Source organism: Otolemur garnettii, unplaced genomic scaffold (assembly GCF_000181295.1).
Source record: "Otolemur garnettii isolate 467f Iridium unplaced genomic scaffold, OtoGar3 scaffold00158, whole genome shotgun sequence".
Taxonomy (NCBI): Eukaryota; Metazoa; Chordata; class Mammalia; order Primates; family Galagidae; genus Otolemur; species Otolemur garnettii.
The window spans coordinates 864,605-883,456 of NW_003852553.1; the positions used below are offsets into that span (position 1 = coordinate 864,605).

At 43.2% G+C, this 18,852-nt stretch overlaps 1 protein-coding gene across 1 annotated transcript in view; it reads right to left on the reverse strand.

Moving 5' to 3' along the window:
• SRPX (sushi repeat containing protein, X-linked) overlaps positions 1–18,382 on the reverse strand; it is a 91,803-nt gene extending 73,421 nt beyond the window's left edge. The window contains exon 1 of the mRNA XM_003799882.3: positions 18,160–18,382. Within this exon, the coding sequence (XP_003799930.1) occupies positions 18,160–18,253 (94 nt within the window). The 5' untranslated portion in view covers positions 18,254–18,382. The remainder of the gene's footprint in view (positions 1–18,159) is intronic.
• Positions 18,383–18,852: the final 470 nt, after the last annotated feature.

Consider the following 18,852-nt stretch of genomic DNA (forward strand, 5'->3'; position numbering starts at 1 on the left):
AGTCAGCCCTCTACCAGAAGTAGAAATGTGTGCAAGTTGTTTTGTGGGAGGAATAAACATACCCTATACTGTGCTGTACATTACAAATCACTTCCCTAAGAGAGAAGGTGGCTTTATTCACATTTGGCAGATAAAAGCTGATGGCAAGTTGGTTGCATTCATCCAGTTAGCAGGTGGATAATGATATTAAGCATCTTTTCACAAATCTTTGGTTTAAGTGTCCATTCAAATATTGTGCCCATTTTAATAATTGAGTTACTTGTTTTCTTATTATTGAGTTTAGAGAATTCTTTATATATTTGTCTTTTCAGTCACTTAATAGTGCCACTGAAAGAAGAGAAAATTTTAATTTGAATGAAGTACAATTTATCCATTATACCTTTTATAGTTCATACTTTTGGTGTCATACATAAGAAATCTTTGCCTAATTCAAGCTCCCGAAGATTTTCTTCTATGCTGTTATCAAGAAGTTTTATAGTTATAGATTTTATATTTGGGTCTATGATCTATTTTGAGTTAATTTGTTTAATAAACTCCTTGCCTTTGATGAGAGGAAGAGAGAGAACTCAGGGGAAGTTGGGGAGAGAGCTGGTCCCAGTACCAGCAAGCACTGGGAAATGAACCTTGGATATTCCCAGGGCTAGAGATTTGCTCAGCTCTATGGATTTTCAATGAATCTGGACATGCCACATTCTGTAGCTAAATAGCCTAATACACTGGGCTAGCTAAACTGAGGTCCAGCATTTAATCACTATGTACCAAGTAAACATCCTAGAAAACAAAACTCCCCTCTTTAATATGCCCTCCCAAGCCAGCCCTGTAGTGAACTGCCTGCAAAGTCAGCCCCCAACAATTCCTCTCACCTTGCATATGCATAACACTTCTCCTACTAAGAGGAAGGAGTCTATCCACTACCACCAGCACCCCAAAGCTGGACCTGCCTTTGGTTTGCTTTAACTAACACATGTAGCATGGGACCAAAGTGATGTTGTGATAGTTCTAGACCTATGTCTTAAGGGTCCTGGCAGTGTTGGCTTTCATTCACTGGAAAGCCAGCTTCAGGCAAAGAAGCCCATTTACCTTTCTGGAGAGAAAGACAATATGGAGAGAAAGAGAAGAGCTAGATAATGGGAAAATGCAGAGAGGTAGAGAGAGAGGCTCTGCCCAGCCATCTCAGATAAAGGGCCAGATAGGCGAGGGGGAGCCAACTTGCATCCTCCAGCCCAGATGAGCTGCTCCAGCGAACACCACATGGACCAGAGATGATTTGTCCCCCTGAGCCCTGCCCAAACTGTAGACTCATGAGCAATGAAATGGTTGTTGATGATTTAAGTCACTAAGTTTTGGGGTGGTTTCTTACACAGCACCAGAGAAGTGAAATAATCCCCAAGCTTCCATCACAGAAGCCCTCGTTACAGTCCTACAATCCACTCACTGACCTAGAGAGCTCTGTTCAGGAATCAATTCAGCTGAAATAACTTTGTTTTTTGTTTTGTTTTGTTTGTTTGTTGAGACAGAGTCTCAAGCTGTCATCCTGGGTAGAGTGCCATGGTGTCATAGCTCACAGCAACCTCCAACTCTTGGGCTAAAGTGATCCTCTTGCCTCAGTTTTTCTATTTTTAGTACAGATGGGGGTCTCACTTCTTTGCTTAGGTTGGTCTCAAACTTGTGAGCTCAAGCAATCCACCCGTCTTGGCCTCCCAGAGTGCTAGGATTACAGGCATGAGCCACAGCTCCCAGCCAGCAGAAAGCACTTTGGATCAGAAACTAAAATCTGGAGTTAAGTTCCAGCTTAGCTGTTGTCTGCATGAGTTCTCTCAAAAGCAGGTTCTAAGATTAGGCCCAAGTAGTCCATTTGGAAGGTGATCCCAGGAAGCACAGTAATGAATTGGAGAAGAGAGAAAGTAGAGAAAGACAAAGAGGGCTGACTGGGCCCCTGCTGTGGGTCACTGCTGTGGACAACTGGAGCTCCATTCTTCTGGGGACTTTTCCTCTCTTATACCCAAATACTGTCCTTATGTAACTTCTTTCCCCATTAAGCCTACTTTTAAATGTCCATTTTAACTTGATTTCATCCAGACATTGGAGTAGGTGGCTGGTGAGAGAATCATCCCTGCCAAATATGAGCTTTCTGAGACAGCCTTGCTCCTACAGCTGCTTCACTAGAGATATGTTGCACAGGACCCCAAAAGGAAGACTCTAGGCAAAGTCCATGGCACTCACAGTCCCCAGGCACTCTGCCTTCAATCAGCCAAGACAATTGAGACAGCCTGCGGTTTGTGAAGTAATAATTGTGTCCCTACTTTACAGAGCCAACAAAAAGAGTTAAAAGGATAACTTTATAAATGAAGGCATTACTCTGGTCCAAGGGAAAAATAACATTTTCTCCAATTTAGTCTCCTTCTATTGTTTAATATTATAAAGGGCCAAAGTATGTCCCTGCCCATTCCCTAGAGCTGGCAGAGAAGAGAAGCAGGAAAAATACAGGCACCTAAATCTGAGGCCAGCCCAAAGCCAGGCTCAACAAATGCCAGCTCTTGTTCCCACCAAACTCTGGAGTCTGATGGTCCCCATTTAACCCAGACAGATGAAAAGAGGGCTAGCCTTTAAAGTAAAAACAGGCAGCAGAACAAAAGCAATTTGCAATGTGACATATTTTCCTCCAAAAAGGCTTAACTGTCCCCCATAAGAGGTCAATTGAGCTGCAGGGAAAATCTCAGGAAGGAAGCGAAGCTGCAGCAAGACCTTTCCAGAAGATCCCTCTGCAGGGGAAGGGAACCTATAGATTTTCAGGTCCTTAAGTATGGCCTTTTGACTGAGTCCAAAATTTATAGAACAAATCCTTTTAATGAAGGAATAATATGAACACCTGCCCAGCAGAACACTGTGCAAACACTTAAAATAGTGTTTCTCAATGTGGGCGCTATGGGCATTTTGACAAGGGTGGTTCTTTATTACATAAGTCCGGCCTACACATTAAAAGGTGTTTATCACCCCTAGTCTGGGCCCACTAAATGCCAGAAGGGCCCCTTCTCCTTCACTGTGACAACCAAAATCACCACTACATGTTTCCAAGTACCCCCTAGGGGCCTGGTAATGGCATGGAAATTTTACAAAGATACCTTTCTTCAGTGAAGAAAGTTGCAGAACTTTCTTAAACCCAGTTATAGTCTGTCCACATGTATCTCTGTGGATATTTTTTTCTTTCTTTTTTCTTACTAAATCATAAACACATAGATCATGTATACATTAATGCATTTATGAGGTACACTTACATCACACTGGTTAATATAGTTGATATAAACATACATGGCAAAGTGCACAGGTATTAAGTGTACACATTTTTATATGTGTACATACCTATGAAACCCTCACCCAGATTAAGATATAGAACATTTCTGGCACTCTAGAAGACTCCCTTGTGGCCCCTTCCCTTGATAGCCACTATTCTGACTTTTAACACCATGGACTAGTTTTGCACATTGTTGTTGAACTTCACATAAATGAAATTGCCCTATGAACACTATTGGGTCTGGTTTCTTTCACCCTACATTATGTCTGCAAGATTCTTCTCTGTTGCTAGATGTGGCAATACATTCTATATCACCTTCTTTTTGTTTCTTTAAAGATCACATGCATAAAAAACACATAGAAGCTTATATCAAACTATTAGAGTGGCAACTTCAGAAAAGAAAAAGAGAATGAAGTCAGGAGGAAAATGAGGGAGTGAGCCTGCTTTCACATCCTTATGCCTGTTTGAATATTTTCATAATGACCAGGCAACCTTGGTTATTCGAGGTTTTTTCTGGTTCCATATAAAACAAAGTACTATTTTTTCCAGATCTTTAAAGTATGATGGTGGTGCTTTGACAGGGATTGTATTAAATTTGTAAATTGCTTTGGGAAGTATGGACATTTTAACAATGTTGATTCTTCCCAGCCATGAGCATGGTATGTTTTTCCATTTGTTAACATCTTCAGCTATTTCTTTTCTCAGAGTTTCATAGTTCTCTTTATAGAGATCTTTCACGTCCTTTGTTAGGTAAATTACCAAGTAGTTCATCTTCTTTGGCACAACTTGTAAAGGGAATAGAGTCCTTGACTGTTTTTTTTCAGCTTGACAAGTATTGGTTTATATAAAAGCTACTGATTTGTGAGTATTGATTTTGTATCCTGAGATGCTACTGTATTCCTTGATCACTTCTAAGAGTTTTGTGTCTGAGTCCCTGGTGTTTTCCAAGTATAAAATCATATCATCTGTGAAGAGTGAAAGTCTGATCTCCTCTCACGGTATTTGTATACCCTTGATTGCCTTTTCTTGCCTGATTGTGATGGCTAAGACGTCCATTACAATGTTAAAAAGCAGTGGAGACAATGGGAAACCTTGCCTGGTTCCTGATCTGAGTGGAAATGTTTTAAATTTTACTCCGTTCAATATGATATTGGCTGTGTGTTTGCTGTAGATGGCCTGTATCAGTTTAAGAAAAGTCCCTTCTAAACCTATTTTCTTAAGTGTTCTGGTCATGAAAGGATGCTGGATATTGTCAAAAGCTTTTTCTGCATCTACTGAGAGAATCATGTGGTCTCTGTTTTTTAGTTTAATTATGTGATGTATTATATTTATAGATTTACATATATTGAACCAACCTTGAGACCCTATGATAAAACCCACTTGGTCATGGTGTATAATTTATCTGATGTGTTACTGGATTCTGTTTGCTACAATCTTATTGCATATTTTTGCATCTATATTCATTAAAGATATTGATCTATAGTTTTCTTTTCTTGTTGAGTCTTTTCCTGGTTTTGGGATCAGGGTGATGTTTGCTTCATAGAATGTGTAGGGAAGTATTCCTTCTTTTTTGATGTTTTGGAAAAGGTTAAGTAATATAGGATATAAGTACTAGTTCCTCTTTAAAGGTTTGGTAGAATTCTGTTGTGAAGCCATCAGGTCCCAGATTCTTCTTTTTTGGGAAATTTCATATAGTTGATTCTATTTCAGTACTTGACATAGGTCTGTTCAGCATTTCCAATTCTTTCTGAGTAAGTCCAGGAAGTTGGCATGCTTCCAAGTATTGGTCAATTTCTTTCAGATATTTATATTTCTAAGAATAAAGCTTTTTGTAGTATTCATTAAGGACTTTTTGAATTTCTGAGGTGTCTGTCGTTATTTAACCTTTGTCATTTCTGATTGATGATACTATGAACTTTAATTTTCTATTGTTGGTTAGGTTGGCCAAAGGTTTATCAATTTTGTGGACTTTTTCAAAAAACCAATATTTTGATTCATTGATCTTTTGAATAATTCTTTTGTTTTCAATTTCATTTAATTCTGCTCTAATTTTAGTTATTTCATTTCTTCTGCTGGGTTTGGGGTTGGAATGTTCTTCCTTTTCCAGTTGCTTAAGATGTCCCATTAAGTTATTGACTTTCTCTCTTTCCATTCTCTTGAGGAAGGCCTGCAACAGGTGCTGATAATTCATGTCTTCATTATTGTTTTGTGCCCCAAATTTGTCAATTTCTTTCTTAATCTCATCTATGACCCAGCTATCATTCAGTATAAGGCTAGTTAGCTTCCATGTCTCTGTATGAGTATGCAGATACCTGTTACTGGTGACTTCAACTTTTATTGCATGATGATCTGAGAAAATACAAGGAATAATTTCTATACTTTTAAATTTGCTGAGGTTAGACTTGTGACCTAAGATGTGATCAATTTTGGAGGATGTTCCATGGGCTGATGAGAAGAACGCGTATTCAGTTTTGTTAGGATGAAATGTTCTGTAGATATCTGTTAAATTCAATTGTTGTATGGTGAAATTTAAGTCCAAAATGTATTTGCTTAGTTTCTTATTAGAGGATCTATCCAACACTGCCAAAGGGATGTTAAAATCTCCAACTATTATGGTGCTGTAAGATATTAAATTTCTCATGGCACAAAAATAGAGAGGTAGATGTATGGAACCGAATTGAGAACCAAGAGATGAACCCAGACACTTATCATCATTTTATCATTGATAAGCCTATCAAAAGTATAAATTGGGGGAAAGATTCCCCATTTAACAAATGGTGCTGGGAGAATTGGCTGGCAACTTGTAGAAGACTGAAACTGGACCCACACCTTTCACCATTAACAAAAATTGACTCTCACTGGGTAATTTAAACTTAAGACATGAAACTATAAAGATTCTTGGAAAGAGGGCAAGAGAAACACTTGAAGAAACTGGCCTGGGAGAATACTTTATGAGGATGACCCCCACCCCCAAGCAATTGAAGCAACACCAAAAATACATTACTGGGATCTGATCAAACTAAAAACTTCTGCACAGCCAAGAACACAGTAAGTAAAACAAGCAGACAGCCCTCAGGATGGGAGAGGATATTTTCAGGTTATGCTTCTGACAAAGGTTTGATAACCATAATCCACAAAGAACTCAAACTTATTAATAAGAAAAGAACAAGTAATCCCATTTCATTGTGGGCAAGGGACTTAAACAAAAGTTTCTCTGGAGATGATAGGCACACGGCCTACAGACACATGAAAAAATGCTTATCATCTTTAATTGTCAGAGAAATGCAAATCAAAACCACTTTGAGATATCATCTAACTCCCGTAAGAGTGGCTCACATAACAAAATCCCAAAACTACAGATGTTGGAGTGGATGTGAGAAAGGGAACACTTCTGCACTGCCAGTGGGAGTGTAGGCTAATAGATCCCTTTTGGAAAGAAGTATGGAGAATACTCAGGGATCTAAAAGTAGACCTGCCTTTTGATCCTGCAATTCCTCCACTAGGTGTATATCCAAAAGACCGAACATCACTTTATAACAAAGATATTTGCCCCAGATTGTTCACTGCAGCTCAATTCATAATAGGCAAGTCATGGAAGAAGCCCAAATGCCCATCAACTCATGAATGGATTAATAAATTGTGGTATATGTATGCCATGGAATATTATGCAGCCTTAAAAAAGGCGGAGGCTTTACCTCTTTTACATTTACATGGATGGGGCTGGAACATATCCTACTTAGTAAAGCATCTCAAGAATGGAAGAAAAAATATCCCATGTACTCAGTACTATTATGCAAACAATTTACAACCACTCACACTTTCATATGAAGAATAGATCACAACTATGGCCCAAGATGAAGGAGGGATGAGGAGGGATGAGAGGGGAGGGGGGAGGTCAGATCGAGGGAGGGCGAATGGTGGGATCACACCTGTGGTGCATAATGCAAAGGTACATGTCGGATCTATTAGTATAGAGTATAAATGTCTTAACACAATAATTAAGTAAATGAGATGAGGTATATATTAACCAGTGTGATGTAAGCATTCCTAATTCTATATGAAATCAGCACATTGTACCCCATAAATGCATTAATGTGTACATGAGCTATGTGTTGATGATTTAATAAAAAGCAAAATGAACAGGCAACCTGCAGAGGAGGACAGAGAAATATTTATAATTTTCAGAAGCATTTATCAAAGGACAATTTCAGCTCATCTGTGTTATCAGTCCATTTGAAAGATGTGTGTAACTATTCAGAGCACTGAGCCAAGAAAAGTAAACCATAACATAAGAGTTCTACTTTCTGCCCCCAAAGAAGTATAGAAATAGAAGTCATCAGTCATCTCCTCAAGGTCTGTATGGCTTTCTCATCCCTCACTCTCCTCTGTTACCCTCAGCAGCCAACCTGTGGATAAAGTAAAATAGCTCTGTGCTTCCTCCCACCTCACCCTCAAGCCTCACTGTTACTGGAACTTTCACATTAAGTAACAATACAGCAGTTACAAATTCAATGTCATGTTCCATATGAAAAGTGTTTACATACAGTCCCAAGGCTGTGACACCATTGGCTGGGATAGAGAATGTCAAAGGAAGAGGTTCTAGGGTAAGCGAGAATGAGCTGCCTTTGAGAAGGAAGGGATAGCCACTTTGTGCTGACAGCCACTGTCTGGACAGCAGAGCCTACCCCTGACCTGAGCGCATCCTGAGATTTTCTTAAGGACTGGAGGGTCACTCATTGTGAGCTAGGGCACCAGAGAAAGCCATTCGGACTTCTCTGGCCTGGAAAGATGGGTTTGGGATTTGGATGAGGAAATTTTGCAGAGAAGAGTATTTGTGAAAGAAGGCAACTTACAGAGGGGGAAAAACAGATATCCCAAGGGCTATTTCCCAGTTTTACTCACATTTTAATATACAAAAACACACTTTAAAGAACACATGTTTGCAACAGTCAAAAGCTGGTGGCTTTCAACTTAAGGAAACTTCCTCTAATCAAATGTGCACATAATTGCCTAGAGGGACAGATGTGGGACAGATGACGCTACCCAAAGGTTGTTATTTTTCTTCCCCATCTCCCTCCACCTTCCCTGCCCCAAGCCTGCAGTGGTCACTGCCACCAGCAAATGCTTCAGGAAATTCAATGTCACGTTCCCAGATGTCCTGTCCTGAAACCAAAAGCACAGTTTTCATTAAAAACAGCAAATGAGAAGCACTAATCTGATCAGATGCTTGGAGAAAATTTGGAAATGTCCACATTAGTGGTTCTTATCCTTGAGTGTGCGTTAGAATCACTCAGAGAGTCTGTGAAAACAGAATGCCAAGCTCAGCTTCCTTTATGCCCAGGTTTTGATTCAGTAGCTCTGGAGTGTGATCTGAGGATGTGTATACGTGTGTATCTAATAAGTTCCTGGGTGAGGCTCTTGCTGTTACTATTTATCTGCAGATCACACTTTGAGATTCTGTGGTCCTCATTACTCCTCCCTGTTTTCTCTCACAGATTAACAAAGTACATTAGCATGTCAATGACCTTGAGTAATCCTTCCATAAGGAAACCTACTTATTCTAGCACTTTCCAACCTCATTATAATGCATCCTGCTGCCCATAGAACATCTATGAGCCTCTCTGTAAAGTGATGCTTCAAGAAAGGGGATAGGAAGCTGTGGAGGGCTGCAGGCTATACCACGCAGGAGTATCGTGGCAGGGCAGCAGATCTGGAGAGACCAGAGCCTGTTGCTCAAAAATCCAGGCAACATCGATGAAGTCTGTCAGCAAGTATCAGGGGCCAACCCCCAGCCTCAGATTGGGACACTGAGTATCAGCTGAGAATTGGTAAGAGCAAAACAGGGGCCAATTTTTCAAAGGCTCTAAGATATCAGAACATTACCAAGCCTCAAATCTACAGCATGAGATACCCAGCTACGTGTCAAGTAAATTAACAGTACAGTAAACAATGCTAGTTACAGCATGTTGGCCTGGACCTTCAGGATAAGCCCTGAGCTGAGTCTCATGGAAGGGAAGCAGCAGTTCCAGACACCTGTGGATCCTGTTAAAACGTAGGTTCTGATTTCATAGGTCTGCGATGGTGTTCAAGATTTTACATTTCTATAAAGCTCCTGGTGGGGGATGCTGGTTCTCAAACCACACTTTGCATCGCAAGGCCTTGGATTTGGGGTTGGCAAACTTTTTCCATTAATCAAAATAGTCTTTCAGCTTTATGGGCCACAAAGTTTCTATTACAACTGCTCTACTCACCAAGTAGCAGTAGACGATACCCAAATGAATGCACGTGGTTAGGCTCCAATGACTTTGAAGTCTCAACTTTATATCATTCTTTTTCTTCTCCTTCTTTTGATTTTTTCCAACCAGTTTAAAATGTTGAAACCATTCTTATTTCAAGTGATCATATAAAAACAGGCAGCAGACCATGTTTGGCATGCCTGGACTTCATCTGCAGATCCCTGTCCTAGATTACTGATCCCTACCCCAGGTCTATCAAATCAAAACACACAGAGATAGTGCCAGGGAAGCCACATTTCGTCAGACTCACCTAGTGATCCTAATTTAGCCTTCCAAACACCTCTACTGCGGTGTGGATCACTTATCCACCCAACCCCCTAAAAGCATGAGAGGCCCTCTTTCAGTGCTGTTGACAGTTCAATCTTGCTGACTTTTCCCATTCATGGAGCTTTAGGGGCTTAATGTGAGGATCTGGGTGTATAATCTCGACTAACCGACTCGTCTCACTCTCGCCCACATTCCAAGATGGTGCCTCTTCCAGAACCCCGGTGGCTTTGGGTTTTGGAATGAAGATAAGTAGTCTCTGTGTCTTTAAGGGTTTCTTGGTTACAGGAATTCTCAGCACTAGAACAAGGTCTTGACAGAGAGGTAGGAGCAGCCCTGATCACACTAGCCTGTTTTTCTCGGTTTTCTTAAGGAGCTGAACTTATTCATAAGGTACCTCTTAGCTAAAAGGAAAAGCCATGTAAGGGCCCTGTTACCAATCAATCTGAAGATGTGCTTTGCTGCTGCTTGAGGCGAGGCCAGGCACGGGCTGCACTCCTAGCAGGAAAACTTAAAAGAAGATGAAGTCAAGGGCCCTCTAAGGGTTGCATTTGTTTTTGAGTTAGAGAAGGAAGGAGAAATTTAAAGGCTGTGCAGGCTTATCTCAGGAATGTCGGGAACTTAGGAAGGGAAGTCCAGAGGATTCAGAGGTGAAGGCAGAGCCAGCAGGAAAAGGGAGAGAAGGGGAAGTGAGCCACTGTGTGACAGTTCTATGATCTGAAGAGAAACCAGAGTATGTGTGTGACAGTTCTAAACAAGCAAAGCACCCCGTCTAGGAAAAGAGTTGAACTCAGTCGCCAGACCAGCACTGTATAAAAATTACCAGAGGAGTCTTTAAAATGCAGATGCTGATTCAGTAGGTCTTGGGTGGGGCCCCGAGCTCCTGCCTTTCTAACTTGCTCCCAGGTGACCCAGGGTGTACAGCTGCTTCTGGCACGCCAGCACCACTTTTTGTTTTATTCTCCTTTTACATAGTCACAAGCTATAAAAGAACATGGAGCCCATAGCTCTGTCCCATTTGAGGCTGAGTTGCTGACATCCACAACTTGCATATATGGTTATTTGGGGAGATCCCTGCACCACAGCACCCAGTGTTACCCCACCAAAAGAGCAAGTAGGGTCTCAAATCCAGTCTTCCCTCCACTCTCTGAGTCTTGAGTCCTGAGCCCACCTTCATACTTTACCTAAGTAGCCCAAAGTCTGCCTCCTGAGTAAGCCCTATCCCCACAGATCTGCATGTGCTCAGACACGCCATCTTTTTCTAATTAACCCAAAGGTGCTTTATGAGCTAGCAGTGACCCTGAAGTCGGCAGTGACCTTGAAAGCACTATGCTAAGTGAAAGAAGTCAGACACAAAGGGGCAAATACTGTGTGGTCCCACTTTTATGGAAGGACAAAATCTGGCAAATCTATAGAGACAGAACACAGATTAGTGGTTGCTCAGGGCCGGGAGTGATGAGGGGTTGAGGGGTGATGACTAAGGGGCTTGGGGTTTCTTTGGGAGGCAATGAAAATGTTCTAAAATTGATTGTGGTGACAGATACACAACTCTGTGAATATGATAAGACTATTAAATTGTACGGTTTAAATAGGTGAATTATATGGTAAGTGAAAAATATCCCAGTAAAACTATTAAAAATGTCATCACAACTTAGTTGAGGAGCTCAAAACAAGAGGCATAGAGAGAAAGCATTTGGGATCCTGATGCTCACACAAGATCTCTTGGCAAATATCCGAGCAGGCCTGAATATGAGACACTGAGAGTGCAGCCAGATGGACAGGGGCTCAGTAAGGGTACAGGGGGATTTATTCTTGTCTGCCTATCCTTGGTGCCCACAAGGTGCCTAACTGTAGTGACTACTCACAAATTGAATTCAATACACGCCTGTGGTATACTGAAGGGAATTCTGTAGTTACTAGACTGGGCTCTACTCCTAGCTCAGCTTCTAACCCCTTGTGTGACTACAGACAAAACTCTTCACCTTGCTGAGCCTTAGAAACGCCTCCTTAAAATGTAGGGGGAGTTCCATCTCAGGCATTCTCTGAGTTTGAGGCTCCATAGTTCTGTGAATTAGGCAGGCCACACAGGGGATCTGGGTATAGATAACAGAAATTCCTATAGCAATCAAGATAGAGCCTGAGATACCCACTGGACAGAGGTGTGCTCCCCAGCACTGAGGCCCCTCCCAGGAGCCAGGTTCACCGCTAGGCCTTGAGGTTGTAAAAATGAATAAGACCTTACAACTTGCTCAAGTAGCTTGTACCTCAGGCAACAGAACCATGAAAAGGCAACGGTGAATCAACATGATACTACCCCTTGGAAAGTTGAGCTAAAATCTAAATGGAAACAGAATTTCAGTGTTGGGGACTGAAAGGAATTAGAGACTTTGTTCTGACAAATGCTGAGTCAATAGCAACACAGCTGTCAGATTTCCTATAGAGAATGGCCACTCTGGGGGCAGCATCTCACAAGGTGGAGGATGTGGCCACACCACCACTTCCTCACTACCCCACCACAGGCCTGCCAAACCTTGGCTCAATTCTCACCCCACAGCCCTCATTTAACCAGTGTTTTTGAACCATCTTGGACTCCTGGGATTGGCAAGGTTATTCAGCTCAGCCACCCACACAATAAGTGGCAAGCCAGGGTCCTCCATCAGAGGATTCTAGGGTATAACTGGCATTGAAGAGATGCTCATTAAGCACATTTGGATATATGTTGCAAACAGCTAGTGACATTAGGGGAAACAAGTTGCTGGTCCATGTAACCCATCATACTATAGGCCTTGTAAGAGCAGGACAGAAGGAAGCAATGATAGTTCAAGACCAAGACAGGAAGTCTGCCCCCAAATTCTACATTTGGATCTGACTATTACTCATAAAAAAGAAAAATGTTTTAGAACCAATATATTCAATTTACAACCCCAAACCTCTGGAATAATCCAAGCCATTATGTCCAAACCCATTTATCTTCTCTCTGGAGAACGATGCATAAAGAGGCATCCAGTATGAGCTAAGGCTTACGGGTGAGTGAATCATTCAGCTCGGGAATGAGCGCTCCAGAGGTTTCTGAGGTCAGAGTGCGCCATGCACCCGTCACATCCAGGTGCAACCAATTATCGTTTGGCAAACTTGGGAGCTCAGCAGTGCTACCAATGACTTTTCTCTCTTACGCAAGCTTTTTCTTTACATCTTCCCCCCTTCCCTAGAATCCTGTCCCTGGAGTTTCTAAGTCTCTTAGAATAGTTTCCTGGGGTGCTTTGATTTTCCCGAGCCTCAGCAATTAACCATGCCATGACCTCTTGCCTGGTCTGAATGGACAAATTCCCTCTGATATTTTGCTACCTTGCATTCCTTTCTCTTTGGGAATTATCATATTGGAAATTTGGGTTAAATCTTACCAACATTTGAAATAGAATGGTTTGATTCCCCGTCACATTTAATCCACAAACATTGACTAGAGATCCTCCCCCAGATCCTAGATACTCTGCTAAAAGGAGGTACAACAAATTGCCAGCCCAGGTATGAAGGTGATTATAATTTATGATTACATGTGTTTTGTTTGATGTTGCTTTTTAAATTAAGAGAACTGGAAACTGTACACGTAGGTATAACTGGAGAGGCCATCTGCTCACTGGTTCAATCGAAGTTTTTCTACTCTGGTAATTTCATTTTATTTTGTATGTTGATTTTTTTGTGCTAATTAAGTGCACATTTTCTCATACAATTCATGAAGATGATCTAGTGAGTAGTAGTTTTGAATTGGGAAAGCACATTCTCCCGAGACAAAAGAACACCCACAGATTTTTGTCTAATTGCAAGACAGTTTTAGAGAAGCCCACAGACTCTCTACTTTCAGTTGCCTGGGCTGTTAGCACCAACACCTAAGTGTCAACATGGATCAGCGCCATTCTCCAATATCCAGGCCCAGCATAGCTCCTCTCTGAGATCTCAGAGCCTGTCTACCCATTTGTATTATAACATCCACCACCTGAAATAATTCTCTATTTCTCCACAAGACAGAAAGCTACTAGAGAGAAGAAAGTACATTTTTGAAAAAGTAAGTGTCTGGGTAGAACCCAGGCTGCATTAGAGAAAGCAGAAACTAATTATATTTCAGAACTAAATTCAAACTTCCCAAAGAAAGTTTCAACCTTAAAGACCACCCTCCCCCCAAAACAAATGGCCCATAGAAATTAGTAGTTAAGAAATTACACAGTCAAGAACTGAGAGGCTGGCTCAAGAAGCTCTCTACAGCTGGAACTCAGGAGAGCTTACTATTCACACTGCTATTTTGGAAATGAATCTTTAACCTGAGTATGAATCATAACTTGCCTGCTACAAATTTCATACTATACTATAGCCTGGTAAAAGTAAACCTTCTGTTTAAATTCTCTCTTTGCTTTCAATTACCAATTTCAGTTGTGTTCTCTAAGAGGGGAACTGATGTTGCCCCACATAGTTCCATTTACTAAGGAAATCATTCAACCACTTTGGAAGGGCCCAGAGCAAAGTGGCCAACAAAAATAATAAATGCAAACTCCAGCTTGTGGCTGAAGTCAGTCTCTCTCGCCTTACACCCCCTAACAGAGGTTATTGCTTAAACAGAGAGTGTTCATGGATTTCAAAGCAACCTCTGTAGCCAGCAATCCATAGTTTCTATGTATGTAGATTCATAGTGGCACAAGGCCCTGTTTACCTCTGCACAAGTTACTCTCGGGTCCTTTCCTGTACAATACCCATCACTGGAGTTCCAGGGAACTGTTAATTCAATAAGCACAAATATCCACTTGGCACAAGGTGCTCTGCTAGGCACCATGGGAAATACAAATAAGGGTAAGACATAGAACAGCCTCTGCCTTCAAGGGCTCAGGATCTAGGAGGAGAAGTAAGAAGAATGCATAAATAATGTATGCCATGTGTGATAAATGCCACAAGAGAGACATGAAGTGAGTTAGGCATGGGTGTTAAATGGAAGGGAAATGGCTTCCCATGTGAGGGATCAAGGAAAGAATTCATCAAAGTGGGGTATTGCTGGATGATGAGCAGAATTTAAACAGACGAATGGCTAGGGGGAAGCATTCCAGGTGCAGGAAGCAGCATCCTCCAAGGAAGAAGCTGTGGCTCAAGTTCAACAAGGACAGGTAGTCTATTTTGGCTGGATTTTAGGAACCTGGGGGAGAAGCATCAGAAAATCTGGCTGGAATCAAACTAATGATGTAGCCCCCTGAAAGCAGCTGAGAACTTTCTACTTAACTTGAGCCAGAACAGGGAGCTGTTGCTCTAAGTTTTTGAGGAGAGAAGTAATAGGATAAAAATGCTACTAAGGTAAATGTACTCGACAATTATCTAGCCTGAGTAAGTACAATGAATTAGAATGAGCAAGACCAAAAGCAAGAATGTTGTAGTAAGAATCTTAAAAAGAAAGGCTGTACTTTGATTATGGCACAAGGACTGATGATGTGGGAATGTTTGAAGATGGTGCTTTAAGGATGGTTTCTGCTGTCTCATTCAGCTCACAGTCCGTGAAATCAGAGGCAGTAACAACAATGCACTATACTAAATCAATGAAGAAAATGCTAGGTGAAAATGTCTTGCTCTTCCCAGGAGATCTCCTTTTGTATTGCAGAGTCATTTTGTCAGCAGATTACACGTTTAAATCCACATAGAAATTTCTATCCTGTCCCCGATGAGACCTTAATTGTATATCCTGATCCAGGTGCTGAGTTCCAAATATTTACCTCCAAATACAGCATTTCAGAGGACTGCTCTGGCTGATGTGGTCCAGTTTGGCTTTTTGCAAACCTTACTCTGTCTTCCTGACTAGTGAAACTGCACTATTTACCAGTTTCCTCCTGACATAAGATTCGCAAAGACTTTCGTTGAAGCCATAGCACTCATTCTCTATCTTCAGTCTTGTCTGAGGAAGGAGGTGGAGTGAACCTCCAAAATATTACATGCAAATACGGTCTCAAGAGTTCATTTAAGAACAGAATCAAACATCTCATCTCTTATAACCACACAAACATAATCAAACCCACACAACTTTGCTACAAACTTTCCATATGTTTCAGGTGGGTTATTATAGACACTGAATCTTTGCTGGGCTACAAAGAATATATAAGAGGGCCAGAAAAGCTGCATCCAATTCCAAGAAACCTAGGAGCGGGAATAGGAATAATTTATTCTCAGACTGACAGACTTCCTATTAAAGCTCAGATGGTTACATAATTGGAGTGTTGATGGGGCCTTAGATCCCCATTCCCTCTTTCAGAAGTTCCAGATTATTCAAGGCCTCTTCACCTTCTCCTTTACTTCAAACATGTTCATTTGCTAAAAGAGTGCCCCTAAAATGATTTCTAAAATTTGTCACCTGACACTTAGGGTGAACTCAGCTGATAGGATTTTGCCTCTGGACCCACAAGCCTAGAAAGATTCCCCCTCTCAACCTCCCAGAACCTCTGGCTTGGGCTGAAATCCCCTCCTTTGAATTGAACAGCCCCCAGTAGAGCACATTTCCAAGACACTCTTGTGAGACGTGTTTCTCCAGCTGCTCCAATCAGCTTCAGCTCATTTGTAGTCTGAGCAGAGCCAGAGGACAGGTCAGGAAGCAATGGAGATACATGGTGGCTCCCAGTTGGGGACAGCCTGAAGGCTGGCAGAGGGAGCCAGGAAAGCCAGGGAAGGATAGGTCCCAAAAGATGAGAGTAGTGAGTGCCCCAAATGGCAAACCCATGCTATTGTGGATGGCTGGACCCTGGCCTACCTGAGGGTAGATGCTGAGAGAAAGGAGAAGGGAGTGCGGAGGAGAAGGGGGGGTGGGTCAGATGGGAAAGGAGGAAAAGCCCCCTGCTGAGAAAAACTCAACTGGAACTTGGGATTCCATGTCAGCTCATAGGTGCTTCTCAATTCAGTAAGAAAGGCTGCCTCTAGCTTCTCACCTTCTTGTGCTGCTCCCCCAAAGCTCCTCTTGGTCCACTTAATAACTTCCTCTTCTCCTTTAGATCTATTTAACCTGACTCCTGCTAAAGGGGGCATGTGTGGTGGGCATCAACATGCCGTGGGAAAGGCAGTTGCTTATGAGTAAGGATAAAGTCTCCTTTCCATTTTGCCCTGAATCGGTTCCTACAAACCGGCTTAAAACTTACAAGAGTCAGCTCAAAAGACAAAATGTTTCTGTTTATTAATTTACATATTTGTTTTATTCATTCATTTATTTGGGGATTGCAGAATTTCCAGTAGGCATCCCTACATCTCCCAGGCATGCTGTCTGGGAATCTCCCATCCTTCTACCAGAACTCTCTAGATGCATTTCTCAGAGCCCAGATTTAAAGTGCCCACAGAGTCAAACGCGAAGCCAATTATTTGCACGCCTTATAGTCCACGTCACCCCTTGCCCATTAACACTAAATTAAAACGTGTCCATGGATTTACACTCCATTCTGAGGCAACAGGGAGGCGTGGCGCGTTCCTCTGCTTCTCTGAAGGTCTTCGCTAATCTAAGACTACAGAGGAAGTTAGGTGGGGCTTTATAAAGCGCATCTCCAAAGAAGATTTTGCCCACACCCTGAAAGCCTCAAGAAACAGCAGGGTCCCCTTAGAGGGTAAGGACCACACCCTCCAGGAACAAGAAGTCCCTCCCTCAGCCCAGCAGAGAGGGCTCATATTCCTCTTTCCCTGGGGCTAACCAAGTGCATGCCACATGTCACCACGCTCAGCTGGCAAGTCTTCCCCAGAGGCGCAGACTTTCTCGGAATCCCCAGCAGGGGGGGTTAGGGGATGACTGGGAGGCCCCGCCCGCGCTGTCCACTAGAGACGTTGTACAGTGGCAAGTTCCCTGTGGCCCCGTGGGTGGCCTGGGACCTCTAGCGCGAGTTAGTAGGGGCTTCCTCCAAGACAAGCTGCCAGCCTCCCGGACCCTGGCCGGGAGCAATTGTGTGAGAAGCAAAATTCTGAGTGTGAGAAAGTAACAACCTACCCGCGACCAAACTTTCCCTTCTAGCCAACTACTCCAACGAGGGTGTAATTAGAACACTGGAACCCCGTACGCAGAGGGTGCTCGGGCTCCCAGCACCGAGAGGGCGCCTGGCTCCCCGAGCTGGGACAGTCGGTTCTCCCTCCGAGTGCCCAGAAGTGAGACCCGCTCAGCGTCACCCCTCCTGGAGGCTGTGAAACACAAGTTCGGCTCAAACAATGCGCGCCCCCTGCACCTCCCTGGGTCCCCAAGCGAAGCGTCCCGCGGCGGCTCCCGGGGTGCCCCCTGCCTAGGCGCCCAGCTAGGGAGGCAGCCCCGCCTCTGGCTCGTACCTGGAAAGCCACGACTCGGCGGGACACACAACAGCAGCAGCAGAAGCAGCACAGGCGGCAGCAGCAGCACGGGCCGGAGTGCGGGGCTCCCCATGGCCAGCCAGCGCCTCGCTCAGCTGGGCAGCGTAGCGCGCTCGCAGGGGGCGGGAAGAGACCAAGGAGACCAAGGGGCTGCTCTGCGAGTGGGTGAAGGCCGGGCTGGAAAACTCCTCCTCTCACTTCTTTTCCTCCCTCCTTCCCGCCTGGGGCCTGCCCTCCTTCCTCCGCCTCCCTGGAACACTGTGAAATTCGGGCTCAGGCCCACCCACCCCCTCCTTTTGTGCCAGTGCTGCTCTGGAAACGAAGCTGTGGCCCCCCCCTTCCCCCCCGGCAAAGAGCGCCGCCAACATGTCCCAGCAAACTAAAATATAGAGTATCTTTCTGTGCTCCATTTGAGCATCCTCTCACCCCAAATACATACATTGGTGGCTTAATCACCTCACAGATCTCCAAGGTCTAGGATGCCATCTGCGCAGAAAGCCGCGTGAGTCACACAGGAAAAGAAGGGACGACCAAGGGGATCTAGAGTGGCCTACTGCTGCTGGATATTATGGCCCAATTTCTGCTTCAACCCCCGCGACCGCGCCCCAAGTTCACTGTTATGATGCTCACTTTATACAAGAGGAGACTGAAGCTTAGAAACTTGCCCAGGTT